At 55.7% G+C, this 27,965-nt stretch overlaps 1 protein-coding gene across 2 annotated transcripts; it reads left to right on the top strand.

Moving 5' to 3' along the window:
- The first annotated feature begins 133 nt into the window (after positions 1 to 133).
- On the top strand, positions 134 to 27,463 carry L3MBTL1 (L3MBTL histone methyl-lysine binding protein 1). 2 transcript variants are annotated; one of them, XM_066199216.1, is made up of 23 exons: positions 134 to 194; positions 6,249 to 6,446; positions 6,673 to 6,835; positions 8,941 to 9,164; positions 9,847 to 9,991; positions 10,130 to 10,268; positions 10,914 to 11,037; positions 11,635 to 11,722; positions 13,767 to 13,858; positions 14,452 to 14,556; positions 15,322 to 15,457; positions 15,923 to 16,014; positions 17,030 to 17,178; positions 17,264 to 17,340; positions 17,722 to 17,807; positions 18,365 to 18,475; positions 18,726 to 18,840; positions 19,098 to 19,197; positions 20,122 to 20,319; positions 20,606 to 20,652; positions 21,314 to 21,471; positions 22,100 to 22,162; positions 23,073 to 27,463. In XM_066199216.1, the coding sequence occupies exons 3-23, from the start codon at positions 6,700 to 6,702 to the stop codon at positions 23,205 to 23,207; spliced, it is 2,520 nt and encodes an 839-aa protein (XP_066055313.1). In that variant the 5' UTR covers positions 134 to 194; positions 6,249 to 6,446; positions 6,673 to 6,699; the 3' UTR covers positions 23,208 to 27,463. The 2 variants fall into 2 exon arrangements, with proteins under 2 accessions (XP_066055313.1, XP_066055312.1); XM_066199215.1 differs by having other exon boundaries at positions 15,914 to 16,014.
- The last annotated feature ends 502 nt before the right edge of the window (positions 27,464 to 27,965 follow it).

Raw genomic sequence — 27,965 nt, 5'->3', positions numbered from 1 at the left:
GGCTGAGCGCGGCCCTGCGGATGCGGCCCCGCGCGTTTCCACGGCGACGGCGCGGCTGAGCCGCCCCCTCCCCGCGCTCCCCGCGCACACTCGGACCGGCCCCGCGCCCCTCCCGCTCCGCGCCCCCCGCACCCCGGGCCGGGCCGGGCCGGGCAGCGCCGCCGGGGCTCGGAGCAGCGCCCGCCCGGGTGCAGGTAAGGAGCGCGGCCGGGCCGCGCCGGCCCGGGCTCGCCGCGTCCCCGCCCGGCATCGCCGCATCCCGGCGCCCGCACGGGCGAGGCCCCGGCCGGGCGAGCGGGGCTGGGCCCGGCGCCGGTGGGAGAAAAGCGCCGACACCCCCGTGCCCGCGGCGGGGCCGAGCCGCCGAGGGGCCGGGGCCGTCCCGGGGGCGGCGGGGCCGGGACGGCGGGAGCGCCTCGCCGCCTCTGCCCGGGCCGCCGCAGCCGCGCTGCCCCCGGACATCGCCGCGCTGCCCCCGGACATCGCCGCGCTGCCCCCGGACATCGCCGCGCTGCCGGCCCGGGCCAGGCTGGCGTCCCGCCGGCGCTGCGAGCTGCGAGGCGCTGCCCGGCCCCGTCCGCAGGGACTCGGCTGCCCCGGCTGCCCCCAGGGAGCCGCTCCGGGACGCGCCGAGGTTGGGAGCGCCTTGCACGAGGGACGCTCGGCCGTGTTTCTTGGGGTGTTTCTCAAACACCGGGTGAGCAGGTGCTGTCCCGGAGCCTGCAGTGACACCGCTGCAGCCCTGCACGGGGCCCTGCAGCGTGGAGGGCTTTGGTCCAGCCTAGCAGTGCACAAACAGCCTGGGCTGTGGACAGGGTGTTCCACATGGTCCAGGACAGGTCCTGGATTGATTTCTTTACTACTTATAAAAGAAAATAAAACACTGGACAGTTGGAAGTGTTTTGAGGTCAGGCATCCATCCTTTTTAGAGGTTTCCATATGTTTATGTGTGGAAAAACATCGGAACTGTGCAGGTCTGGATGATGAGCAGGACTGGAGCTCTCAGGGGTCAGTGGGAGGTGGGGATCGTGCCCCTCAGAAGTGCCCGGGCTTCAGGCTGCCTGCTGGGCTTGGCTCTCAACTTGGATGGTGACACCTTGACCCCTTTGGGATGGCACATGGGATTTCTGGCACGTGCTCGTCCTCCCCACCTGTGGGTCTAAGCTGATCCACAAGCCTAAGATCTGGTCCTGGTGAGAGTGAAACTCCTGGGGACGGCAGGTGACACCCAGCCTGAGTGTCTCTGCTTTGTCGTCTGTGTGTGAACCTAAAGCTGAAGGCGGCTTGCTGCTTTATTGCCCTTCTCCCTCTGATCTCCATTTTCACTGAATCTATTTGCTCTTTTGAAATGTGTAACGTGAACAGCTTCTTACTGCACAGAAGGACATTTCATGTGGTTTTGAGGTGTTGATAACTACCATGGCCCACTCCAAACCTCATGCTGCACAAGAACCCAGGAGCAGGACTTTGTGGCCCCTGGTTTCTCCCAGAGGAGGCATTTGCTCCTGGCTTTGGAGCAGCAGTCAGATTTGGAAGGGAAGAAGTGTGTGATTGTCCTTCTCCACTGGGCCACCTGCCTGTGCCAAGGGTGTTCCTGAGTGTTCCTGTGTGTATACAGAGCAAGTATTTTCTGCAGTGCCATTAGTCTCCTAAACACCTGCCCTGGGCAATGCCAGAAGATGGGAAGAGTCAAGGGAGCAGCTCTCAGCCCTGCAGGGCTCTGGTGTGCCACTTGCAGTTTTAGCATTATCCAGCTGGTTGTCTTTCTTAAAGGCTCAATTTTGCCACTGGAGTTAATTAAAAGTCCCTATCTCAGCTGATGGCAAGGATGGGGAAGTTCTCTGTTACGGCTAAGAAAATTCCTGAAAAAAAAAATTATAGAATTTCAGGCTGGGTGAGGCTGGAGGCACCTCTGGAGGTCACCTTGCCCAGCCCCTGCTCCATCAGAGCCACCCCAGGGGTGAGATGCCCTGAGCCTGCTCTGCTCCAGGCTGGGCAGTCCCAGCTCTCTCAGCCTCTCCTCATGGCAGAGATGCTCCAGTCCCCCCATCACCTTCATGGCCCTGTGCTGGCCTCTGTCCAGTCTGTCCCTGTCTCCTCTACTGGGCAGCCCAGCTCTGGGCCCAGCACCCCAGGGCTGGCCTCACTGGTGGGGAGCAGAGGGGAAGGATCCCCTCCCTTCACCAGCCGAGTCACAGCTCCCAGTGCAGCCCAGGGCTCTGTTCTGCGTTGCTGCAGGAGCACACTGCTGGCCCATGGGCATCCTGGTGCCCAGCAGGACCTTTCCTCCCAGCTGGGCGGCCCCCAGCATGTACCGGTGCAGGTTTTAGGAATATTTAAAATTCTGAGAAGCCACAAAATGAATACCCATCAATATTGTTTGAATTCGACAACTTTAAGCCAATTTTGTGATGAACAGAAACACCTCTTTTGAGCAGATTGTGCTTTGTAAAGCACTCTCGGGGCTGTGCAGCGGCTCCATGCTGGGAGCTGCTTTTCTCCACGCTCCTGTGTGGCCTGTTGCGTGCAGCATGTCCCTCCTCTTCCCAAGGAGTGGATCATTCCCTGCCTCTGCCGTGCTTTGCTGAGAGGGTGACTGTGAGGGTGTGTGTGAGGCTGTGACAGAGCTGGAGGCTCCTGTGTACAGCCCTGGAGATGCTCTGCAAGCCCCAGGGTCACTGCTCCGGAACGTGGCTGTGCCAACACCCAGTGATCCCCGTTGGAGGAGCTAAACCTCTGTGGGCAGCAGAGCCGGTGATCCTGGCTGCCCTAAAGTGTGTGTTTTGTGGCCGCTGTGTGCACAGGTGGGTGTCCGCAGCGCTCAGGTGCTCAGGGTGGTCGGGCTGTGCTCTGTGCTGGGTGAGGGCCCGTGCAGGGACCCCTTCTCTGTGTTGGTGCTTTGTTTCCTGAACCTGAAGGTTTGTCTCTGGCAGAGATCACTGTTCAGAGACACCGATCCTGCTGCCAGAAGTGGTTGGAGTAGACTGGTGGGGTCTGGCTGCAGATAGACACCTTGTGCACAGCCCTACCCTTACACAGCACAGGATTCCAGGAGCAAAGCAGGAGGGAGCAGAGCACTACCAGATGAGAATTGTCTGGAAAAATTCCACCTTCCAGCCAGCACATTGTGGTGTTCTCTGGAGGGACCACATGTATGTGTGTGCAGCTAGGGTTCCTTGGGGTGGCTTTCCTCCTTCCTGGCTTTTCCAGACAGGTATCCTTGGCTGCCCCTCAGCAGAAGGCAGAAGTGAGGAGTGGATGTGAGGAGTCCTTGTGGAATGGAAGGACAGCTGCCTGAGGAGTGGGGCTCAGCTGCACCCTCTGTACGATGGGGAGTTGTACCCAATACCAAGAAAAATGGAGAGCTCAGGGCCTCACTGTTAAGGCCAAAACAGCTGCAGCTCCACTGTTGCTCTTTTAAAAGCTGGCTGGGGAGGGGTGGAGGGGGGTTTGAATGCTGCTGAGCAGCCTGATTCTGGTTTGTCTGGGTGGGCAGAGCTTTATCAGATGTCACTGGGACATGTGTAAACCAAAAGCTAAACAACAGCTAAAAAACAAAACTAAACAAAAAAGGTAAATAAAGCTTTTGTTCAGTATCTAGGGCAATCAGCAGAACAAATCATAGAATATCCTGAGCACGAGGATCCTGGTCCAACTCTTGGCCCTGCACAGGCACCCCAGCAATCCCACCCTGTGCCTGAGAGCATTGTCCAAATGCTCCTGGAGCTCTCCAAGTCTTGGGGAGCCTGTTCAATGCCTGACCACACTCCGGGGTTAAAACCTTTTCCTAACATCCAAGGAAAAGTGTGAGTTTGGTTTACTAATTGTTGTGCTAATTTGCAAGTTTTCATCCTGGTAGGCTGGATAAAGACCAGGCTGGATAAAGACCAGGCTGGGTAAAGCCCTGAGCAACCTGGTGTGATCCCAACTTGCTGGGAGCAGAAGGGTGAATTACAGGCCTCCCAAGGGTCCTGAATTATCCTGTCATAATATGGGTGACTCCAGGGCTTGCAGGAGAGCTCCTGAAGGGATCTCTGGGGCAGTGGTACCTGCCTGGGCTCTGGCTCCAGGGGCTGATGCCCCCAGAGTTCTCTGAGCTGTGGGCATCCCCTCCATGACATTTTTTCTGCCCCCGGGGAGGGTTTTCCAAGGTGCCTTTCTCCTGCTGTGACAGTGATGCTAGGGCAGGTCACAGCTGTGGCTGAGCCCCTTTTCCTCATGTGGCACTCCTGACCTGAGATACTTCACAGCAGGTTTTATAGATGTTTTCCAGTGGGTTTATACATGTTTTCCAGGGGTTTTATACCGGGATTTTAAAAACTGTGAGCTGCACACAACATCTCCAATCCCGATTCTCAGTCCTCCAGGTGGGGATGGAGCTCTGCAGCCCAGGTATTTTGTCATGCCCACATCTGTGGAGCCCCGTGGTCCAGGGGCTGTGGGGGTTATCCCAGGAATCCCGAGTTAAGAGTTTAACAGTGTGTGCTATGGTTGATGTGAGCAGTGCTGGTAGTAAATTGTTGTCTGACACCAGGGAAGCCCCTGACAAGAGGTGGGAGAGCCCTGGGAGCCGCTGACTTTCAGCTGTGGTGAGAGTGTGCCTGTAAGTTCACACTAACAGTGTTCTTGCTGCTCATGTGTGGCCTTGGAATAATTTCAGGCTTGGAATAGCATTTGTACTCCATGTGTGCTCAGAGGGCAGGAGCTGGGACAAAGAGGTAGGGAAAGGTTTCCACCAGCAAGACAGAAGTTGCTCCTGCCAGAGGTGCTGGGGAAAGCACTCACACTGCTGCTGAGGGATGGATGAGGGGAACAGGAAGCACAGTTTGTGGTAGAATGATGGCACTGTTAAGGTTGCAGAGGACCTGTAAGATCACTGAGTCCAACAGTAGGGCAGGGCCATGGGCTGGATGGGCTCCTCTGCCTCTTAGAGGGCTCCCAACCCTCTGAGCTCGGCTGCCCCAGTGCTGGGACGTGCCCTTGGCTGCAGTGAGGCCTTTCCCAGGAGGGTGCTGGAGGAGGGGTTTTCTGGAGGTTAAGGTCTAAATCTCCGTTATTTAGCTTTTCCAATTTAAAGACCAGCACCACAGTCTGTAATCCAAATTCATTCTGCTCACCCTGAACTCACAGGAGAACCAGTGTCCACAGCATCAGCCTAGCCCCGCAAGGATTTGGAGAGTGAACCACAATCACAGAATATCTCAAGCTGGAAGGGACACATAAGGACCATCAAGTCCAATTCCCTGCTCCTGGCATCCAAAATTAAAGCATAATGTTGACTACTGCTTGGCATTTCCTGTGCAAATATTTGCTTTTGTGTTTACATCAGAGACTGTGAGAAATTCGGGTGGAGCATCACAAACCTGAGCATTGGATCTAGTTATTTCTCTTCCTTTCTAGGCATTCCCAGTCCCAGGTTCTGTTGGATTTTTTAAAAAAGGCTAAAGTTCCCACAAAATAAGGAATTGTCCTTGATATATTGAAATATTTGACCCAATGGTGAATTAAAGATTGACTGGATTTAAGTGCCAAAAAAAGCAGATAGATTCCTACTGGATATTGGGAAGCACTGAAGGAGGTTGGCTGCTAAATTCAGTTTGGCTTTCACTTGGAGTCTGGTGTCCAGATTAGTTCCTTCAGTTGGCCTGACGCTTAACGTTGCTTTTCTGCACCTGGAGAGCTTGAAAGGTCCGTGCTGTTTGCCAGTTGAGTATCAGGTGTTTCTGGTCACAAACCTGACAGAACTGGGAGTGGATCTTCCCCTCAATGTGATCACACCATCCCACTCTGTGCCCTCTGGTTGTAACACCTTTATCTGAATGTCTCAGGTTTTAAAATTCCAGACTATCCTTTGTAGCCCAATTCTTAGCTAACCCTGCTTCACCGAAATGAGTATCCTGTTTTCCACATGGATGTCTTCCCTTTCAAATTCAAATCGCATCAGAAGGGGCCAAGACAGGACCCCATGGTCCTCTTTGTAGCCCTGCCCCCATCCTGGCAGCAGGTGCTTTGGAGAGGGTGCTGCTGCAATGGGGAGCCCCTGGGCCCAAGGGTGGGCGGCTGGTCACAGTCAGTGAGGGCCAGTCATGCCCTGGAGGCCCTGACTCTGCTTCCTCCTTGAGATTCATGGATAGACAGGTTGAGCATCACCAGTCTAGTGAGAAACTCAGATGGCGTACAGGGGACATCGAGTTCTCCCCACTCACACCCCCAGTAACTCCGGTCACTTGTGAAATTCTCTCTTGCAGCCAGTTAGAAGATCAAGGGTGACACTCCAACGGAAGAACTGGAAGGGGACCTGCAAGGAGCTCTGCCTGCTCCACGGTGGGATTTGCAGACCTCAGTCACAGTCTGTTGGAGCACTGTAGGCCCCTGTGGGAGCCAGGAGCAGCTTGGATCTGTCGTGGTGGATCTGTCGTGCTTGTACCATCTTATGGTGGTGCCAGGTGAGGAAAAACCCTCAGCATTTTCAGGCTCTGAGCTGGGACCTCACAACAGGGGCTTTCATGGGTTGTGTTGGTGCCAGCTGTGACCTTCATGTGGTTTCAGTGGACCTTTAATACATCTTGCAGGGGTTTCTGCTGGGAGAGACCATCCTGTGCAGTCACTTTCTCGCTCCTTTGTCGTCTTTATACTGGTACCCAACTTGATTTCTTCCCTGCTGCCCTGCAGGGCCTCGCTGTGTGCCCAGGCAAGGTGATGGACAGCAGGGGGGAGATGGAGGTGGTGAGGAGCACCAAGGGCAGTGCTGCTGGGGAGGTCAGTGTCCACGTGGTCACCACCGAGAGCACTGTGCAGAGCACCCACCTGCCCACCACTGCCTTCATCATACCAGGTATGTGGGGCAGTCCCCTCCAACTGCTGCCTCCCCAGCCTTCATAGCCCACGCTCCTTGTGTAGCTGTGCTCCTCCCAAACCTTGGGAGGCAAAGCCAAGCTGCTGTTGCCATCTTGGAAGTTCTCTGTGGCTATCCCACATCATTTGGACTGTTTGTGGTCAATCAGATCTTCCCGAGCTTTAAACTGAAGCCCTGATGTGAGGGGCCCTGAGCCAGAGCAGCACAGTGTGCTGAGTGCCTGCTCTGCAGGGCTGTGGGCTCCTGGGCTGCTGCATTAGCATGGAAACCCAGAACAACTCAAGCTGGAAGGGATCCATAAGGATCACTGAGTCCAAAACCCTGCTCCTGGCAGGACCACCTAAAATTAAACCACAGGGACTGAGTCTTGTCCAGACACTCCCTGAACTTGGTGCTGTGACCGCTTCCCTGGGGAGCCTGTTCCAGGCACTGAGCAGCCTCTGGGTGAGGAGCTTTTTCCCAGTGTCCCATCTGAGCTTCCCCTGAGGCAGCTCTGTTCCATCTCCCCCGGTCCCCTTGCTGGTCCCGGAAGGGGGAGATCAGCACCTGTCCCTGGGGAGGAAGCTGCAGACAGCAATGTGGTCACCCCTCAGCCTTCTCTCCTCCCAGCTGAACGAGCCGAGTGGCCTCAGCTGCTCCTGGCAAGTCTTTCCCTCGGGACCTTTCCCCATCCTGGTCCCCTCCTCTGGGCACAGCTGCAGCCCTCAGAAGTCCTTTGTGTGCTGAGGGGCCCAAACTGTCCCCAGCACTGGAGGTGAGGCTGCCCCAGTGCAGAGCAGAGCGGGACAGTCACCCCCCTGATGTCCCCTGGGGCAGGGCTGGCCCTTGGGGCTGCCAAGGCACTGCTGGCTCCTGTTCCACTTGCCCTCAGGCCAAAGTCCCTGAGCCCCTTCCTCAGGACAGCTCTCCAGTCTTGTTCCCCAAGTCATACAATTCTTCAGGATTATCCCCTCCCAGGTGCAGAATCCGGGTCTTACTCTTGCTCCATGCACACGGTGATTGGATTGCCCAACTCTCTGGCCTATCCAGATCTCTGTGTAAGACCTCTCTACCCTCAAGGGTGTCCACAGCTCCTCCTAATTAAGTGTCATTGATAACTTACTTAACGGAAATTGAATTCCTTCATCCAGATAATTTATGAAAAATTTAGAAGCACTGGCCCTAAACCCTGGGGAGCCCCACTGGTGATGGCCACCAGCCTGATGTGCACCCAGTTCCTGTAAGGCTTTGAGCCCATCTGTAGGAGAGCCATCATCCAGTTGTTCACCCAACGGACAACAGGCTGGATGAGCTCTGTACTGGACACTTTGTCCAGAAGGATACTGTGAGAGGCAGTATCAAGGCTTTGCTGAAATCCTAAAAACCCACATCTATTGGCTTTGCTTGGTCAGCTTAGTGGGGTGGCCTCTCCGTAAAGGGAAATTCAGTTGGTTAACCAGGACTTCCTTTGGGAACCTGTGTTGGCCGTGACCAACGACTGCATTGTCTCTCCAGTGTTTTTCAGTAACTCCCAGAATAACCTTCTCCATAATTTTACCGAGCACTGTAGTGAGACTGACAGGCCCATAATTATCAGGGTTGTCCTTCTTACCCTTCTTGAAAATTGGGACAACTTTGAGTGCAGCTGGCTGGTGTCATTGAGGAGGTGTTTGAGCAAAGCATGGTTGTGTGTTAGGTGAGATCAGGGGTGTTCTCTAGAAGCAGATCTCCCAATTTTTCCTGGCACCTCATTTCTCACCGCAGAGAGGCCCTCGGCTGCACAGTGTGTTTCTTTGAAATGTAACGAAACTGGAAGTTGCAAACTCCTGTCACACCAGGGTACCCTGGGCACAGGAACAGTCTGAGATCAGGCTGAAGTAGAAGCCCTTGAATGTGGATAGTGTTGGTGCCACCCCCCAGCATGAGCCATTGCTGGATGCAGATTTTTTGCGTCACTCTGCTTGCTTTGTGCTTTGGCCCACAGCAGAGCCCTCACCTGGGAGGCCTGTCCTCTGGGATTGTGGACTCCCTTTTAGCCTTGTTTGCATCAGTGAAGTGTTCTGTGTATGCCTCTGGTTGTTTGTCTCCTTTCTTCCCTTCTCAAGCAAACGCCACTGCCATCAACCTTCCCACGAGCACCTTAGAAATCCAGCGATTCCCCCGGGAGCCCCAGAGAAGCACAGGGGCTGAGAGGCCAGAGAGGGGAGCAGGGAATGAGCCCATCACAGCTGCTGTCATTCCCCAGATCAGCGGCGTGCAGACCTGCAGCACAGTCCGTGTGCTGGAGTGGAAAGATGGGGTGGCAACTTTGCCTGGGAGTAACCTGCGGGTAAGTGTAGCCCTGGGCCATTGGGTTTGACCCCTCTGCCTCTCCCCGCAGCTGCTTGTGCTTGTAAATCCCTCAGCCTGTGCTAAGCAGGGAGCACCAGGATGTGCCGTGGCCTCCCTGCACCCCAGCTGAAGGATCCCTCAGCTGCTCCAGCACTTCTCCTGCCCCATCCCTATTGCCCTGCCATCCGGGGAGCTTAGCACAGAGCTGACAGAGGTGCCTGGGGGGCTGCAGCAGCTCTGCCCTGCACAAGGAGGCACAGGGGTGCCACGTGCTGTGCAGGACATCTTCCCTTCCCAACTGTGCTGTGGACTTGGCACTGCCCAAGCTCCTGCCCTCACCCTGGGATGCTGCTTGTGCTCGTCTGGCAGCCTCAGGGGTACATGACAGCTTGCAGAAAATGCACCCATTTCTCAGCTGCTGCTCAGCCTCAGGACACTTCATCCTCCAGCCACCCACCTGCCAGCTCCAGCTGGTGATGGTGTCACCTGAGTGCTCAGCACAGGCTGCAGGCAGGGCACCTTCACATGGCCTGGGTGCTGTGCTCACCTCTGTCCTCAGAAGAGTTGTCCTCTTGTCAGACACACTGATGACCAAACCATGTCCCTCACTTTCAGACCAACCGCCCAGTTCTATGTCTGTCCTGTTTAACCCTTCCCTTGTTCTTTGTTCAATGATACAGTTCCGGATAAATGAGTACGGGACGCTGAAGGTGGTGAGCGCTGATAAGATGCCTCCTGTGGAAGCTGTGAAGGAGGGTCACAGAGAGGAAGATGGGGACTCCGAGGGGACACCCCCCAGCAGAGACAATCCTACTGTGGCTCAGGGTAAGGGCACCGTGGTGGCACTTGTGGGGTGGGTAGCACCATCCAGCAGTTGCTGTCTGGTGTCTCCGTGGGCGAGGCAAATGTCTCCTGTGTCTGCTGTCCTTCCTTGTGCCTCACTGCCCCTCCTCTCTGCCGCAGACGTGCCGGAGCAGCCCACGCTGCCCGCAGCAGAAGGGCTGTGCCACTGCGATACCTGCGGCCGCAGACACGTGTGGGACGGGGCCCGGGAGGGCAGGGGCTTCTGCAGCGAGCACTGCCACCAGCAGTTCAAAGAGAGGTAAAGGAAGGGGAGTCTGCGCCCCGCAGAGCCGGATCCATCCCTCTGCCCTCCCTCCCTGTCCTGCTCCACGTGCTCCAGCAAGGGATGTGAGTGCAGCTGCCTCTGGCTGGTGCTGGGGGTCCGATGTGTGCTGCTTGTTTCTGGAGGAGGCTGGGGGAAGGAAAACTTCCCAAGGGAACAGCAGGAAGCACAGCAGCTCCTGCGCAATTTGTGGCCTCGTAAACACATATCTGCTGGAGTAGGAGGTTGCTGCAGTGGGGGCATCCAGGCTGAACAGCAGTAGAAGGCCACAGGTCACAGGTCCCAGGGGCATTTCCAGCCCTACTCCTGACCAGTGTGTGACTCTCAGGACTTGTGTTCCAGCATCTCTGGTGCAGCTTAGAGCCCTGCTACTGAACTAGATCCCTTTTGATCCATCCCTGGGTTCAGGTTTCTGACACCCAAGTGTGTGAGGGTGACTCTGGCCTGTCCCTGGCTCTAACTCTTGGTAACTTGTGTGCATACATCCATCAGGAGTGGTGGAGGCATGTGTGAGTAAGAAATGGGGGGACGGTGGTTGTCCAGCAGGCCCTCCCCTACTGTCACCCCAGGCAGTGTCACTGTGCTGCACTGGCTGCAGTGCTTGGCCCTCCCTCTGTGCAGGTCTGTCATCGTGGAAAATTCTGCCAGCAGCACCAATGCCACTGAAATCCTCAAGCCTGTGAAGAAACGAAAGAGGAAGGACTATCAGAGCCCCTCGGAGGAAGAATATGAATCTGAGCAAATGGTAGGACAAAGACAGGGAGGGGGTGTGTGCAGCCAGTGTCCCGGGGCTGGAGGCCAGTCCTGGGTGCACAGATCTTATCGTGCTGCTCAGGGCTCTGTCAGCTGCAGGTCAAACAGGGAACAGGTTGGCCAAAATGCCAATAAGATTTGAATGTGTGGAGATGAGGGCTCCTAGCTCTGGGCTGGTTGTTTGGCATGTAGAGCACTGAGGCCCGGACAGTGCCAGACTGTCCAGACTGGGCTGGGCACTGAGCACTCTCTTCTGCTCTCTTGAGTCTGGGCTACCAAAATAAGGGTTGAAGTAGGGGCATGTCTGTCTGTGTGCTGTGTGTCCTGGGGAAGGGAGAGACTGACCGGGCAAGGAAGCTCTGCTTGCCAGCCCTGACTGTAGCAGGTCCAGTCTAGGTGTGATTGCTACCAAGTCCCTGCAGGCTCCCATCACCAGATTCTCTGGCAGCCCATTTCTGGACCAGGCACTGGTCAAACCATGGACTTCGTGGAGGTGCACTATGGCCCTGGACACCAGTGTGAGGGTACAACACACCGCCAAAAACCTCTGTGTGGACCTGGGTTCTGTTTTGTCTGCTCTCATGTCTAGGAGGAGAAGCAGGAAGAGAGGAAAAGCTCTGTGGAAGACTCTGCCATGAGCAATCTGGAGGCTGAGGCGTGGAACGGGAGCCAGCACGGTATGGAGGGCAGGGTGGGCAGTGGGGTGAGCACTCCTGCTGGGCTTGGGGGGTCCCACTGCAGGGCTGGACCCTTTTGGTGCTCCTGCAGGGTTAAACACCCACTGCAATGCGCTGGCATGTGGTCCTGAAGGCTTGTGAGCTCCTCTGCTTGCTTGATCCTGCTCTCTCTGTCTCTTTCTGTTTCTCTCCTTTCCTCTCTTTCTCTCCATGGGAAGAGGGCACCCTTACAGGCACGGCACTGGCCCGTGCTGGGCAGAGCTTCCTGTCCCTCCCCTCGGGAGCTCAGTTTGTTACTGGCTCATGGACACTGTGTTTGCTCCCAGGGACACTGTCCTGAGCAAGAGCAGGACTGCACCACGTGTGGCTTTGCCCTCCCTTGGGATGGCCTAATAGGGAGCTTCCCTTGTGGCACCAGGAGCTCACAGGTTTGGGAGCTGCTCCTGTAGGTGCAGTGCCACTGAAGCCATGTGATTTGGGGTTGTCTCATCACGTGGGGATCTATTCCAGGACTGTATCAGAGGTCTCAAAAGCAGAGCTGTCGACATGGAGGGAAAGGAGACAAGCTGTGGGATGCAGTGTTTGCTTGGTTGGTTTTTTCCCTGCAGTGTCAAGGAAAACTTTGGGAAATACTGAAAATAAACATTTATGGGAAATCTTTCGTCTTTGAGTACTGAAGCTCATACTCAGATTATTTTAAAATTAAACTGTTCCAACTTCATACTCCTCTCCATAGCCAAGTGCAGGGACAGTGGCAGGGGCCAGGTGTCATTAACCCCTGATGTTACACTGAGTTAGCCACCATTTAAAAGGAATCTCAGATCTCATACCTGGTTCTCACTCTGAGCCCTGAGCATGTAACCTTCCCTGCTGCATACAAGTAAGCAGTGATGAGCTTTGTTACTTCAGCATTTTATTTTCTCTTGTTTTAGAAGTACTTCAGCAAACAAAATTCACACCTGGATGTCTCAGTGCAGCAGTCAGTGTATGCTCTGACTCTTGGTGTATTTGCCCCAGAGGTGCAGAACTTGTACTCACAGATTCCTCAGCCATGCCTGGCACTTTTTCTATGTCCTAATGAATAGTGAAAGTGTTCTTCATTCTGAAGTGTCAACAAAGCAAGGTTAGTCACCTTGCTCACTGAAGTTCAGCTTTAATTTCTTCCCTAAGTTTCTGGTTTTTCTCCATTTCCTCTTCCCCTAAGCCCATGGGAGGAAGGAGTTGGTCTATTTTCCCCCTGCATTTGTGGCCTGTCCTACCTGAGGCTGCCTGCCATGGCTGATGTTGTGGCTGGGAATTCCTCAGCAGTGGAATAGGCATAGCACCCCTGGAGTCCCTTCAGCTGCTGCAAATTAGGGAAACAAAAAAGCTGGAGAGCAAGAGACTTGGGTTGTGTCTCATAGGTCTTGGACAAAGCCTTTATGGCCTTCTCAAAGGCGTGAAGGGTCACCTCCCTGCCTATGAAGAGACAATGTTGTCTTCTTTGTCATATGGGCAAATATATCTCTAGGGCATCAGAGTGGCTTTGCTGTGCCACGGGAGCTCAGGTGGCTTTCTCAGAGCAGAGAATGGCAGAGCTGGGATGTGAACCTGCTGCTGCTTTGACTGTCTAGGAGCCCCTTGCAGCTGGGAATGATTCCCAGACCTCTGCATGGATCCTGCTGGCTGCCCCAAATCCATCCTGCGTGGACATAGCAGATGTTCTGGCTGGAGGAGGGTCTGGTTGCAGAGGTGTCCTGATAGCTCTACCCTCACACTCCCTGGAATCCCAGACTGGTTGGAGGGAACCTTAAAACCCATCTGGTTCCACCCTCTGTCATGGGCAGGGACACCTTCCACCGGCCCAGGTGCCTTACTAGGAAGTGGCTCCAGACATTTGGGTCATGGGGGCTCCTGGCTCTGCCCCTCGTTGTGCAGCTGGCCAGGTTTACTGGAGAAAGGGCTCTGGTAGGATGGTGCTGAGCTTTGCAGGACCCTGTGTGAGAGTGGGGCAGGGCTGGAGCGGCCCCTCAGCAGCGTTTGTGTGCGTTTGTGCTGCGCTCAGGTGCCAGTGAGGAGAAGAAAGAAGGCTGGTCTTGGGCGTCCTACTTGGAGGAGCAGAAAGCTGTCGCTGCCCCTTTAGATCTCTTCCAGGATGTGAGTTGGGATTTTCCTGTCTTTTTCCCACTTTCATCTTCTCTTTTCTTTCCCTTTTTTTTTTCCCACCCCTCCTCCTTCTCCTCTCTTCCTTGCTTCCCTGTTTTGCGGGACTCTGAGCTATAGCCAAGCTCATTGTCAGCTGGAAGTGACTGGGCAGCCTCCAGTTTTGATTTGCCCAGAGTTCTACTCCCCAGCAGGGGCCTGGCCCCCAGCCCAAACACCCCACCTTTGCCTAGGACACTGCTGTGACTCTGGCAGGGTGGTGGAGCCTTTCCAGCTCTTCCTGGAAGCCAGGTGGGCTCTCCTGAGGCCGTGCTGCAAACAAGTCAGGCCTGTGCCCCGCTCCCCCAGCTGCAACTTTTACCCCAGGGACACCTTATCTTGCCAATGGCAAGAGATGTAAATCCATAAGGAGGTGAAATACTGGGTTTTTTCAATGGGAAAAAATTAAAATTTGGATGACAACATAACCTGTGGCCCACAGTCTCTTGGTCCCAGCAGTTCCCATTGCCTGGTGGTTGCTCCCCTGGTGGGTTCTAGACCCAACTCCCTGTGTTGGTTTTACATTGTAGTTTAATTTTTGTTTCCAGTACCAAGTAGCTTCCCAGCACAAGAATGGCTTTAAAGTGGGGATGAAGCTGGAGGGGATCGACCCACAGCACCCATCCATGTACTTCATCCTGACAGTGGCTGAGGTAAGGAGCCTCCAGTGCCCCTGTTCCTTGGTTCCTCCTGGCTCCTGCTCAGCCAGAGGCTCTGGGGCAGGGGAGGTGCTGCCAGCTGGCTCCTGGAGGAGACAGGGCCTGTCACTGCAGAAGGTGAGCTGCTGCTTCAGCACCTCAGACAAACAAACAGGGAGCTCCCTGGCAGCTTGGAAGGCCAGGACACAGCACTGTGGAGCTGTGTTGGTCTTTCCATCACCCTGACACAGCACAGGGCAGGGATTGTGGAGATGGCAACACCTTATGTCCTTAAGACAGGTCTGAGCCTTTCAGATGCAGGGTGTGGAGGCATCCCACTTCTCTTCCTTGTGTCCATGCAGGTCCACTTTCCACTCAGCCACATGGCAGCTGAACCAGCCTTGCCTCGCAGAGCTCCCCAGGCAGCCAGGGTGGCATTTAGCCAAAATCCTTGCACCAGCATCTTTCTGGGCTGCAGAAAAGGAAGTCTTTGCACTTGCTGGATCCAGCATGATGCCCCACCATGGCTTTAATGCACCAGCCTGAACATCCTTTCTTTGGGCTGGCATGTGGTGGCTTTGCACTGACCTTGTTCCGTGCTGGACACCCTTTGGGACTGGTTTGTGCCTCTCAGTTTGGGCACTGGCCCGTGGTTGACTTTTGGCTTCCCAAAGTGACCCATGCTGAGCTGGTGTGTGGCGGGGGCGAGGGTGTGATGCTCAGGCAGGTACAGCAGCAGGTCTCCACGGCCCTTTCCTTCTCGTCCCTCCCTGCTGGCAGGTGTGTGGTTACCGGATGCGTCTCCACTTCGATGGCTACTCTGAGTGCCATGACTTCTGGCTGAATGCTGACTCCCCTGACATCCACCCTGCTGGCTGGTTTGAGGAGACAGGGCACAAACTCCAGCCCCCCAAAGGTAAGCAGTTAATTCATCTCAGGTGGTGGGTCCTGCTGAAGGAGGGGGATGAAGAGTGGGCCAGATGTAGAGCTTGATGTGGGGACAGGGTGGCTCCATGGGGCAAGGGAGGGATGCTGCTGTACTGGGGGAGTTCCACACGACAACATTTCAGGCACCCATCTCTGCTGGCTCACATTCTGGGGCAAAGCCCCGTTGCTCTGGATCTCGCAGTGCCACCAGCTGTGCCCCAGGGTAGGCAGGGCCAGAGGAGGAAGAGGTGTGCTCTGGATTTCCACTCCACTGCTTATGTTTCCTAACATCCCTTCAAAACCATCCATCAGCCCTTGGCCATGGGCTTTGGGCATCCCAGGGCTGCTGTAGATCCTGTCTGCCTGCAGCAGGGTATGCTGGCAGGATGACAGTGGGCCAGGGGTGGCTAGGCTCACCCTCACAGCTCTCATTTCTCTTCCTGAGGGGTTATAGGTTATAAGGAAGAAGAATTCAGCTGGACAAACTACCTGAAGTTAACAAAGGCTCAGGCAGCTCCTAAGCACCTCTTCATGGTCCGAAACACTGTGAGTAGCAGCATTTCCTTCCTGCCAGAGCCTACAGGTTCAGGTGTGACTCTTCCCCTCCAGCTGAGCAAAATGCTTCCACCAGTGCTGGGCTTTGCTTTGTCCATCCCACACCCCTCAAGCCCACAGTGCTCAAGAGCCAGGAGCGTGTGGCACGCTTTGCTGATCAGGATCTGTAGCTTGGACACTCATTTGATGTGCCCAGAATTGGTGCTGGTCTGATTCTGTTTCATCCAGGTTGATCTCGTGGACAATTAAATCTGTTACAGGAGTACTGGTGAGGGGAAGCAACTACTACTCTCAACAATTATTTGGCTAAAAATACATCACTTAATGTTTCATAAGTATAATTCCTTCGTTTCTGTTTTGTATCTTTGTTGTTTCTATGTCTGCCTATTTTTTCCTATGGAAGCTTGGGTAAGGAAAGTGGGAATATAGGAGAATGAAAATGCTGATCATTCCTTTGTCAGCTGCAGATAAAACTCATCCTGCTGGCAAATCAGCCTCCCCAAGTTATTTATTGTGTCTAAACCCTGCTGTTCATTGCTGCAACAACCCCACCATTGTGTGCGATGCAGTGTTTTGCACAGAATCTGGATCCAAGAAATAAAGGCAAAGAAGGGAGAAAGGCCCCATCCCAGCTTCTTCTGCCATGCCTGAGGCATTGGTCACTGTTGACTGTGACCACAAACAGACAAAATCAGAACTAGTGTCAGCTGGAGGGATTTTTTTCTCTTGAAATTTGCTGCTTATAGAAGGTCCTGAGGGTCTGAAGATCACTTTTCCTCTTTCTTTGTGTGGCCCAGCTGAGTTACTTGCCTCCTTCCTCTTTTCCTTGCACAACAGCACACTGCCCATCTGGGAGTGAGTGGTCCCAGGCCTGTCTGGAGGTCAGAGTAGGTCTGGTTTGGGGAGGGTTTGGGCAGGTGCCTCCTTGCAGCAGGCATAAGAAGTGGTGAGGAGGGAGCTGGAGCTGCAGCTCTGAAAAAGCCCTGCCCCTCTCTCCTGCCAGCAGGAGGCTTCCCCAGGCTTCAAGGTGGGCATGAAGCTGGAAGCCGTAGACCGCATGAACCCTTCCCTGATCTGTGTTGCCACAGTGACTGACGTGGTGGACAATCGCTTTCTGGTGCACTTTGACAACTGGGATGACACTTATGACTACTGGTAAGTGCACAGAGGCTCTTGGGGGACCAGTGGTGGGGAGACACCCACAGAGGGCCCTGTGTAAGAGCCTGGGTATGTTTTCTAGGTGTGACCCCAGCAGTCCATACATCCACCCTGTTGGATGGTGTCATGAGCACGGCAAACCCCTCACACCTCCTCAAGGTGGGTCAGGATCAGTCAGGTGCAGCCTGGGAGTGCATCCCCTTGGGAACAGGCTTCCTAGGGTGGTGTGGGGGTCCTGGGGGCACAAACCTCCTGCCAAGGCTCGTGTACACATGTTCAGGTGCAGCATGGTGCTTGTGTTGGGCCAAGTCTCCACTCAGAGATATGAGAAGGACCCCAGCTGTCTGTGCACAGCCAGTTTCTGCTTCCTTGTCCTGTGGGTTTCATGGTCCATGAGAAAACAGCAGCACTTGTTGGTGTCTCTCAGGTTCCTGTTTGCCTGGCACAGACTTGATTGGCCCTTGAAGGCAGTTGGGCATTCCGGGGTACGTTCTGACTTCCTGCAGGCATGTCTCACCTTCTGCATCTTCCCCCTTGCAGATTATCCTGATCCCGACAACTTCACCTGGGAAAAGTACTTGAAAGAAACTGGAGCATCTGCTGTCCCAGCTTGGGCCTTTAAAGTGGTGAGTGTCACATCATCTGCTCCACCCCACCTGGGCAGGAATTTGGGTTTTCTTCATTGTCAGGTCTTTGCTTTTGTGACAAGTCCAGTGATGTTCTGTATTCTCCTGCCACAGGTCTAGGCTTTGGATCTACCTTCAGGGTTCAGAAGTCAGGGCCATCCTGGGCAAATAGCTCAAAATTGAGATAAAAAGAGGAGTATGACTGTGCCCTCAGCTAAACAGGAGCTGAGTGATGGGAAATAATTTAGGTTCTCTTGATTAGTTTTTGTCTCAAACTGCACCACCAGCAGCTGTGTTCAGCCAAGCGTGGTTGCAATATAGATCCCCAAAATATGTCTCTTATAGACCTCCTTCCCTGGGGCACATCTTGTTAAAGACAGCTCCAATGCAGGGAGCTGGTTCCCGCTTTCTCCTGTTGCCACTGTGAGCTGGGATGGCTCTTCCCTGGCCAGGCCAGGGCTGGGAGCTGGGCTTAAGGAGGACTCAGTGCTGGGAAAGCTGCTGACGGGGCAGGAGCCTGAAGCAGGGCCCTGCTCCCCCTGACTGGGCTCTTCCAGCGCCCGCCCCACGGCTTCCTGGTCAACATGAAGCTGGAGGCAGTGGATAGGAGGACTCCTTCCTTCATCCGAGTGGCCAGTGTGGAGGACGTGGAAGATCACAGGATAAAGGTGGGTGCTGAAGCATCAGTGCTGAGCCTGTGTCCAGGTACTGTGCTGGCTCACTCCTGCCCTTCCCAGCTCACTGGCAGTGCTCTGCAGAAGCACAGTGTGCACAGGTGGGCAGGTCCCAGTGCCTGCCTCCAGCCTTGTACTCACTTTCACCTCTACCCTGCTGCTTGCTCTCAACTTGGAGGGCTCCAGAGCTCCTCAGAGAGGTGTGCTGGCATTTGAACAGTGACCCCTCTACTTGCTTCCTCAGGTCCATTTTGATGGCTGGAGCCACGTGTATGATTTCTGGATTGATGCAGATCATCCAGATATCCATCCCATGGGCTGGTGCTCAAAAACGGGACACCCATTGCAGCCTCCTCTCAGTAAGTGCTGTACCTGTGTCAGCTCCTCCCCACAGGGCACGAGCACGCCAGGCACCTCTGTCACTGCCACCTTCTCCTGGCACAGAAATGGGAGGGCAGGTTCTGGCTGAGAATGGGCGGGGAGGAGAGGCCACTCCATGGATTTGTCAGTTGGAAAAGCCCTCCCTGTTTGGTGCAGACAGGGACCCCAGAGCCCTGGCTCTGCCTGGGCTTGCAGCCTTGACAGCCTTCCTCCTGTTCCTCTCCTCTGGCTGCAGGGCCAAAGGAACCAGCCTCCTCTGCCCATGGGGGATGCCCAAGCCTGGGCTGCAAGAGCATCCCTCACTCCAAGAGCTCCAAGTACAGCTTTCACCACAGGTGAGCTCCCTGGCATGGCCTGGAGGGGCACAGCTTCTTCCCTGCCGAGCTGGGCCAGCTCTTCCTCTGCTCCTCCTCACCTGCTACTCCCGCCAGCATCCAGCCCTTCCCTGCACTCACCCCGAACCTGGCTCTGCCCCCTGCTCCCCCGGGCCAGGTCCTAGGGCAGCACCAGGACCTCAGCTGGAGTAACCCCTGTGAGCCCCTCCTGTGCCTGTCCTGCAGCCTCAGAGCCCCTGAAGGTGTCCCGTGTGTCCACCTACCACGGGCACCTGTGGGCTCCGGAGAGGACAGTGCAGATGCTGTTCACTGGCACCAGCTCTGAGGATGCTGTTCCCCCCCATCCCTCTTTGGATGCCTTTCCCTGTCAGGCTTTGAGCTAGGAAGTCCCAAGAAGGAGCAGTGCATGTTTCCAGCTCAGGCAGTCACTTGAGGGACCTTTTCCAGGGGAAATCAGGCTGGGTCTAGTGCCAAGCCCAGCTCTAGGCTGGTGTCAGAAGGAGCCAGTATGGTGGAGCGCCCATAAGGATGGGGAGGGCAGGTCTGACTCCTGGGGGTTTCTCTGCTGGACACGCTCCTGGCACGCACTCACTGCTCACTCTGAGCCTGGGCTGGATGCCTGTGGGGGCAAGGGAAGATGGAGACTCTGGGAGCCCCGATGAGCTGCTTGATCAGCACACTGGTGCCTTGCCCAGGGTTGCAGGGATGCCAGAGGGCCAGGGTTTGTACCTGGAGGGACTGACTGTGCCCTGCCCCTGCCCCCTGCAGCCTGGCCTTGGGAATTCGCTCAGCTCATCTTTCCTCTGCCTTCTATGGCCAGGGCAGTGGCTGCCCGTGCTCAGGGACAGAAGAGTGGCCCTGCTGGCTCGTCCCCCCATGCTGCTCAAAGCTGGGCCCAACACTTGTGTCCCCTCTGTTCTCTAGGAAGTGCCCCACACCGGGCTGCGATGGGTCAGGCCATGTGACGGGGAGGTTCACAGCCCATTACTGCCTCTCAGGGTGCCCGCTGGCAGAGAAGAACCAGGGCAGGCTGAAGGCCGACTTGTCTGACACCGAGGCCTCGACTCGCAAGAGGAGCCCGATGGGTTTCCCTCAGCGAAAGAAATCTCGGCACCACGGGAGGTAGGGGCACGGCCAGCGTGCGGGGAGGGCCCCTGTGCCACCACTGCCCACCCTGGCAGGGGACACCAGGCTGCAGAGGCTCCTTGGCCTTGGTCCTGCCAGCTCTGCCGGGCACCTCTCTCCCCTTTTCTTCCCACGGTTTCTGACTTTGGCTGTCAACCCTTTGGGTCGGGGTCCAAGGGGTCCCCGCTCCCACTGCCGAGGCGAGGCATTGCTCTGGGTGCTGGGGGGAGGGCCCTGGGGCCAGTCCCAGCCCAGCTGGACATCAGTCTTCCTGTCTCTTTAGAGGGAGACCTCCAAAGTACCGGAAGATCCAGCAGGAAGACTTCCAGAGTAAGTGCCATCCTCTGCCATGGTGTCATTGCAGGGCAAGGCTGCCGGAGCTGAGCTGGGTGGGGGTGCTGGCGGCAGTGGTCAGCTGCCAGAACAGACCGTTGGTAAGGGATGTCCCAGCCTTGTGCCAGGGCTCACAAAGCTCCCTCAGTTTGGCTCTGGAGTTGTGGCTGGGAATCTTTGAGTGCTTTAGGCCATGGAATTAGGATCCTGTCTATGGCAGTGTGTTTTCTGTGGTGCTTTGTCCTCTTCAGACAGGGATAGTGGGAAGTGGTGCCCCTAAATTTCAGTGTGGTTGTGAAGTGCCAAATTATTGCTGCCACACGGATACTGATGCTGGACACTTGGCTTGGCATTTAGTTCTGATGCCTGACGGAAGCAGATGCCTGATGTGTATTGCACCCAGCACCCCTTTCACCATGGGCTATCCTGCCACCTACCCCACTGCTGGGGGTGAGTGGAAAATGAATGATTAAAGGTCATGAGAACAAGGCAAAGCCAAGCTTGTCTCAATTCTTTCCCCAGCATCCCTAATCCCACCTAAGTGAACACTTGGATACACTGACACCCTGTTGACTCAAGGGACAGCCATTAGCTCTTGACAGCTGCATGGGAGGTTCTCATCCTTTACCTTGTATCACGTGTTGTGCTTTATCCTCAGCTATTTCTTCAGACAATATGCACCAGTCACTCTTCATGTCCGCCCTGTCTGCCCACCCCGACCGCTCCCTGTCCCTGTGCTGGGAGCAGCACTGCAAGCTGCTGCCGGGGGTGGCTGGCATCACAGCAGCCACGGTGGCCAAGTGGACCATTGATGAGGTGAGGTGCTTTGGATGGCTCCGTGCTGGCCCCTGATGTGCTGGCGTGGCTGGGAGCACCCTGCCTGGCTGTGCAGCACCGTGGCACATGCACCAGGAACTTCAGCAGCCACGTCCCTGGGCTAGCAAGGAGGAGTCTGCTGGACACGTCACCTTTGTTCACTTTCTTGGGCAGCCATGGTGACCCTTGTTTAGGCCTGAGCAGGTGGAGGAGCTCTGGCACCAGCCCAGCAGTCCCTGCCTGCTCCTGGGAACTGGCACAGGCTGCCCAGGGCAGTGGTGGAGTCACCATCCCTGGAAGTGTTCAAAAGGCGTGTGGATGTGGCTCCTGGGAACATGGCTTAGTGAATGGTGGCCTTGGCAGTGCTGGTCAGTGGTTGGCCTCGATGATCTCAGAGGGCTCTGAGAACCTGAATGATCCCCTGATGTCTCTCCTTGGGTCCCCTACAGACCAGTGCCTGTGCCCGGGGCCAGTGGTGGGCTCTGGCATGGGAGGGCAAAGCAACTGCAGCCTCTTCCCCAAGAGCCCCGTGGCACCTTGCAGGGCTTAAAATGTGAGGATGTGGGTTCAGGGGGGTCTCCAGCCAGAAACATTTCTCTGTCTTGACATTTCTCCCATTTATTCCAAGGTTTTTAGCTTTGTCCAGACTCTGACGGGTTGTGAGGACCAAGCCAAGCTCTTCAAGGATGAGGTGAGAAGGGCTGGGGGATGAGAGCAGGTGGTCAAGGACAAACAGCTGTTTGCCACCAGGGCCGGGAGAAATTGGCCAGTGGCCTTCCTGCAGTGTTTTGCTGCTGGATGCTGAGGGCACATCCTGCCCTGCAGCCCCACTGCATGGGAGTGTGCAGCCATCTGGCTGTGCCTGTACAGGGCAGGAGGGCAGCTGCTGACCCCCAGGGAGCTGTGCTGTCCTGTTCCCTCAGCGTGGGGGACAGAGGGACCCTCTGAGGGGATGTGGATGCGGGGCAGGAGGAGGATGGTGCTGCAGCCTTAAGAGCACCATTGCTTCCTGAGGGGAGCTGCTCCTCCTCACCCTTTCATCTTTCCCCCTCTGCCCCTCACCAGCAGAGCAGTCGGGTGGCACTGCTGCCCGTCAGGGTCGGCGTTTTTGGACCCTCTGTGATGGGGGTTGGGGTGGCTCTGACACCCGGGGCTGATCCTGGGCACTCTGGGTACAGCCACTGTCACAGCCTGTCCTGGAATGGCCCCTGTGCTTTAAGGATGCTCAGGCAGGCGAAGCTGAGCCAGGGCAGTATCCATGGGTGCTGGTCCCTGGAGCAGGGAATGGATGGCTGCTTGCCCAGAGCAGGATGTGGGGCTCTGTGCTGTGCCCGTGGGGCTCCAGCACAGAATCCCAACCTGGCTGCAGTGTGAGCTCCTGGGATGGGCCCTGGAAGGGCCTTTGCCCCTCTGCCCCGTTCCTGGGCACATGAGCTGCCAGCTGGGGTTTCCCTGGGGCAGTGTGGGAGCGCTGTGGGTGGCCCCTGCCCTGCTGTCTGGGGTAGTCTGTGACTTCTGCTCGGGTTGTGCTGGTCTCACCTGTCTCCAGGAGTGCCAGCCCAGGTTTGCAGTGAGTGCCTTTGTCCTGCTCTCCTCCCCAGATGATCGATGGCGAGGCGTTCCTCTTGCTGACGCAGGCTGACATCGTCAAGATTATGAGTGTCAAGCTGGGCCCGGCCCTCAAGATCTACAATGCCATCCTCATGTTCAAGAACGCTGATGACACCTTAAAGTGACTTCTCTTGGCCCAGCCGGGACCCTCCCTCATCACTGGTGCTGCCAAACTGGCTGGTCAGGACAGAGGTTCCCCCAGCCAACTGCAGCTTGTCACATCCTGCTTGTGTCCTCCCAGATGCCACATACCCACTCTCCCACCAGTCCGTGTCCCATCCTCTTCCTTCCATGCTGCCCTCTGCAGCGCTGGGCCCAGGCTGGCCCCAGGCCTCGGGGGCAGTTGCAGGGAAGGAGGGTGGACATGGCACTGGCCCATCTTAGCACCACAGCTGCCCCCACGTCCTGCTGTGCCTGCCCCGGGTCAGGGGTGCTGAGGGCCAGGGGAGCACTGTGGAGGGTGTCACAGTGAGGGGCTGACACCTACTTGAGTCACCCAGGCAGGGGAAGGGGCTGACTGTCTGCATCCATGCTCACACCCACTTAAAGGCTGCTCTTGCCTTTGCTCAGCAGCTGAGAGAGATTTGGGGTTTTTCCCTCTGTGTGATCCTCTGGGGGTACTTGTGCTAACACCATTTCCAAGGGATGTTCTTGAGGAGCTTCTGCTCATTTTACCTTTTCCTCTGAATTCTTTTGACTTCCCCTTTGTAAGACCAGTTGATGACTGCTTTGCCCCTGCACTGCACTGCAAACCAGTGGCCACCTCTTCCTCATCAGGGAGCAGCTGTCCTGGCTGCTGCTCTGCCCACGACCAGCACCTGTGCTTTATTCCTCTTTCCTGGAATGCAGCAGCCCCAGGGCCCTGCCAGGGCAGGGCTGGCTGGGTGCAGAAAAGGCTCCATTTCTTCTTGCGCTTCAGACTGTTTTGTCCAGCTCTTCTCTGGGAGAAAGGATGCTTGGATAGCTTGTTCCCCTTGCAGCTATTAAGGAAGCTTGGGCCCTCTTTGGTCCTTGTATTATGATCAAGGCCCTCTCTAGGGTGGAGACAGCTGCCAAGGATAAGAGGCATCCATTGCTCCAATAGGCAGATCCACAGTTGCTTCTGAAGGCGTTCCTGAGTTGGCTGAGTCAATTCTGCCAAGCTGCCTACTCCCCCCTCTTTGCCCTCACAGGGCACCCTGGTTTTGTCTGAAGATCAGGATCTTCTGCTGTCCCTGGATCCCTTACCTGCAGAGCTAAAAGAAATCCAGCACACAGCTGTTTTGTTTCTGTCCTTTTCAGAACATGGCACCTTTCCAACAGGGCCGCAGGCAGCTTGGGAATGCTCAAGTAATGCTGTCCCTTGTAATGGAGGAGGGACCAAAGGGCTGCTGAGCCAGAAAAGCCAACATTCCTGGGGGTCCTGGCAGAGTCCCAGTAGCTTCTGATAGGTCCCTGTGCCTCATGGCAGTCCCCACACTGCTCTCCAGGGTCCATCACCCTGGCACACCTGATGTGGGAGCTGTTGGAGCAGGAGGTGGCTGTGCAGTGCTGGAGGATGGCCACCTGCCCAGGGACCCAGTCCTAGGTCCGCTTCCTTTCCCATTCCCGACAATGACATACCAGTAAAACAATTTCCTCCCTTTCCCAGTGCCCAAAGACAGAGATGCAGTGATGTGAGCAAGTGCACCAGCAATGTGTCCTGGAGCAGCACTGCTTTGGGAGCCACTGTCACATCTGGGTCAACCTGTTTGAGGCTTCCCATGAAAATGTAGCATTTTGACTCTGTTATTGAGTATTTGGGGTCATGTTTGACCTGTTCTTGAAACGTCTGCCACTTGCTCTTCCCACAGGACTTGCAACTTGTCCATGTCTTTGTTCTTTCATTGCTTGGGTTTGATTTAGGCAGCTTTCCCTCTCCTTTTTTATGTCCTTGCATCTCTTCAAGTACTGGAGTGTGGCCAGCTGTGGAGAGAGGGATTGGGAATGAAAAGCTGTGTCCCTGGGTCCCAGAGTCACTCCCCGAGTCACCCTTCATCTGCAGGAAGTGGTGTGGACGTTGGTCTCTTCAGCTGATGGAGAGTCTCTTTTTGGGCCACTGTGTGCTGGGGGAGAAGAGGAGGAGCCCTGGGACCTTCAGCCCAGGCTGTGAACGGTGCTGAGAACTTTTCCAAGTGGGATCTGGAATGAAAAGGCTCCCTCACACTGGACACAACCCTTGAGCTTGCAAGGACCCATCTTAGGAAAGCATCTTGTTCTTATCTGCTGTATTACCACATCTGAAGTCATTCTTCCTGCTGGGGAAGGGACTGAGCACCATCCCAGGGCGCTGGGAGAGGAACTACTACCCAGGCATCAAATCTGAAACTACTGTGAAGGAGGAAGAGCCTTGTGTCTCATAGGGGTGCCTGGGAGAGCAGAGGTGGTAAGGAGCTCAAGACGCTGCTGGAGGGGAAGAGGAGCCATGAGCCAAGCCCTGGCTGCCCCCCAGGGCTGGGCACAACCAGCACCACTGGCTCTTGCTCTGCTGTTGGGTGCAGCCAGGCCGTGCCCTGCCCGGGCACCAGGCACACACTGTGCCAGCCACGGCACCGCCTGCCCTGGGCTCTCCTCACTTCCCTCTTAAAAAGACATGACCTGGACCAGACTGCCAGGGGGCTTCCCTTGTCTGAGGGCTCTGGCTGCAGAGCTGGAGCCCAGGTCCCCACTGGGTCTGAGCTCTGTGCTGGGAGCAGCTGTCAGGAGCACCAGTCTCCCTGGAAGGGTGATGGGAGAAGGGAGGCTGTGTCACACACCTGCTGAATTGAGCATCACTTCCTCAGCCTCTCAGGCTGATGTACCTGTTGGGGTACAAAGCTGCTGGATGTGTCTGGGTGAGGGAGTTACAGGGTTTGTAGGTGGTCAAGGGCTATTTACTGTTAAAACTTATAACCTTCTGTGTCCTTTAAAACCAAACCCAAAGCATCGTGTATGTGTGGATGGGTGATTGTGGGAGTACCATGATGCCATTCCCCTGCTGTTGGTGTGTTGCTGTTTTAGGGTGGGGGTCTCTGGGGCTGTGGAGGCAGCAGACGCCCATCCCAGGGTCTCGTGTGATGTGTCTTCTGTGAGCAGTTTTCCCTGGTCCCAGCAGGGAGGCCGAGAGAAGGAAGGTTTGCTGCACCCCTGGCCTTGGTAGGTCCTCCATCCCCACAGAGCACTGAGTGGGAGTCTCCCCTCAGGGACTGTCAAGGACAGCTGTGATGAAGGCAGAAGCGCCAAAGTTTTCTGTCCTTCCCCTGTTGCCTGACCAGTTCAGGGGTGTTCACTGCCACGTCACTAAGAAGCCAGAGAGGACAGTGGCCTGGGTGTGGCCCAAGACTCCCCTCTGGGGCCTTTTCGAGAGATGTGACTGCAGCCAGCATTTCTAAGTCAATGAAGAATTCTTCAAGTCAAATGTTTTTCTGAGTGGAGGTCCCCAATTCTCTTTCTGCCATTACCGCCCCTGCAGCTGATGTTGGCAGGGCTTAGCTGGAGCCACGGGAGAAGTCCCACTGCGTGCTCCAGCCTCAGCTATGGGGTGTCTTCTGGGGGGGCTGGTCTGTGGCTGACTCTGGGTGCATGGAAGCAGTTGGAGCCTCTTGGGAAACTGTTTCCTCCTCCTTATGGGGACTGGGAGCACTGGGACAGTGCGAGCCAAGGTCTCCATTTCCATGAGAGCAGCCAGCCTGGAGCTCAGCAGGGAGGGCAGCCCTGCCTGCCCCACCAGAGCACAGCTGCCTGCCCTCAGCTTCCTCTGCTGCTTTCCATGGTGATCACAAGCACTTTCAGAAGAGAAAAGCACCCTCCAAATGGTCTAGGAGGGCTGGGGGCCTAGGGCAGCTGTTGCCCACAGGGGCACATCTGGGCCCGTGGGTGCAATGAGGGTGTTGGAGGAGGGAGCCAGGAGAGGGATGTGACTTTTCCACTCGGGTTCCTCACTCCTCATCCTCCAGGAGTGCTCTCGATGCAGAGAGGAAAAGACAGGAGGGCTGCAGCTTGGCTCCTTTCTTCCAGCTCAGCCCTTCCTTCTGGGGCCTGAGGCTTGCTCGTCCTTGGAGGGGGGAATGGGGACCATATTGTGAAGGGAGTGTGATTATGATAACAAAAGCTTTTTTGCACTTTCATTAATTTTGCACTCTTTCTTAATTTCTTTTTTTTCTGTGTTTTTGATATCAGCGCCTCCTCTGTGTGTTTTCATAATGAAAATCCTTCTGTTCTAGCCAGTGCAGCTATTCTGGAACTGTGTGTCCTGAATGTACAGAGATTTAAAGGCTCTATATATATAAATTTATAGTGGTACAAAAGTAAATTTATATATATAGATGATGGTGTGATGTGTTTTGTCAGTGTTTTAAAATAATAAACGAATGTGAGCAACAGAGGCCTGTGAAGCAGGAGTGGTCACTGTGCTGCGGGACTGGTCACTGCACTGTGGGAGCGGTCACTGCAGGACTGGAGCAGTCACTGTGCTGCAGGAGCAGTAACTGTGTGCTAGGAGAGGTCAGTGCACCCATCACTGCGTGGCAGCAGGCACTGTGTGGCCAGCGTGGTCACTGTGCAGAGGGTGAGGTCAGTGGAGTGGTCAGTGCGCAGCCGGAGCAGGCACAACACAGCTGGAGTGGTTGCTGCATGGCAGGAGTGGTCAGCAGAGTGGTCAGTCCAGCAGGAGCAGTCAGTGCAACAGTCACTGCGTGGCTGGGGGTTCAGTGCAGTGGTCAGTGCAGCGGTCAGTGTGCAGCCAGAATAGCAATGGAACGGTCAGTGCAGTGCTCCGTGCAGCGGTCAGTGCAGTGTTCCGTGCAGCGGTCAGTGCAGCGGTCAGTGCAGCAGTCAGTGCAGTGCTCCGTGCAGCAGTCAGTGCAGCGGTCAGTGCAGCGGTCAGT

Source organism: Chamaea fasciata, unplaced genomic scaffold (assembly GCF_029207755.1).
Source record: "Chamaea fasciata isolate MVZ Bird 193981 ecotype frontalis unplaced genomic scaffold, bChaFas1.0.hap1 SCAF_17, whole genome shotgun sequence".
NCBI classification, from domain to species: Eukaryota; Metazoa; Chordata; class Aves; order Passeriformes; family Sylviidae; genus Chamaea; species Chamaea fasciata.
Note: the sequence above shows the minus strand (reverse complement) of the source record. Positions and strands in the feature narration are given on the sequence as shown.

Coding starts and splice junctions, on each gene's coding strand:
- L3MBTL1 (XM_066199215.1), top strand. CDS start 6,700: ATGGACAGCAGGGGGGAGATGGAGGTGGTGAGGAGCACCAAGGGCAGT. Junction 19,198..20,121: donor AAGTACAGCTTTCACCACAG/GTGAGCTCCCTG, acceptor TCTGTTCTCTAG/GAAGTGCCCCACACCGGGCT. Junction 20,320..20,605: donor AAATCTCGGCACCACGGGAG/GTAGGGGCACGG, acceptor CTGTCTCTTTAG/AGGGAGACCTCCAAAGTACC.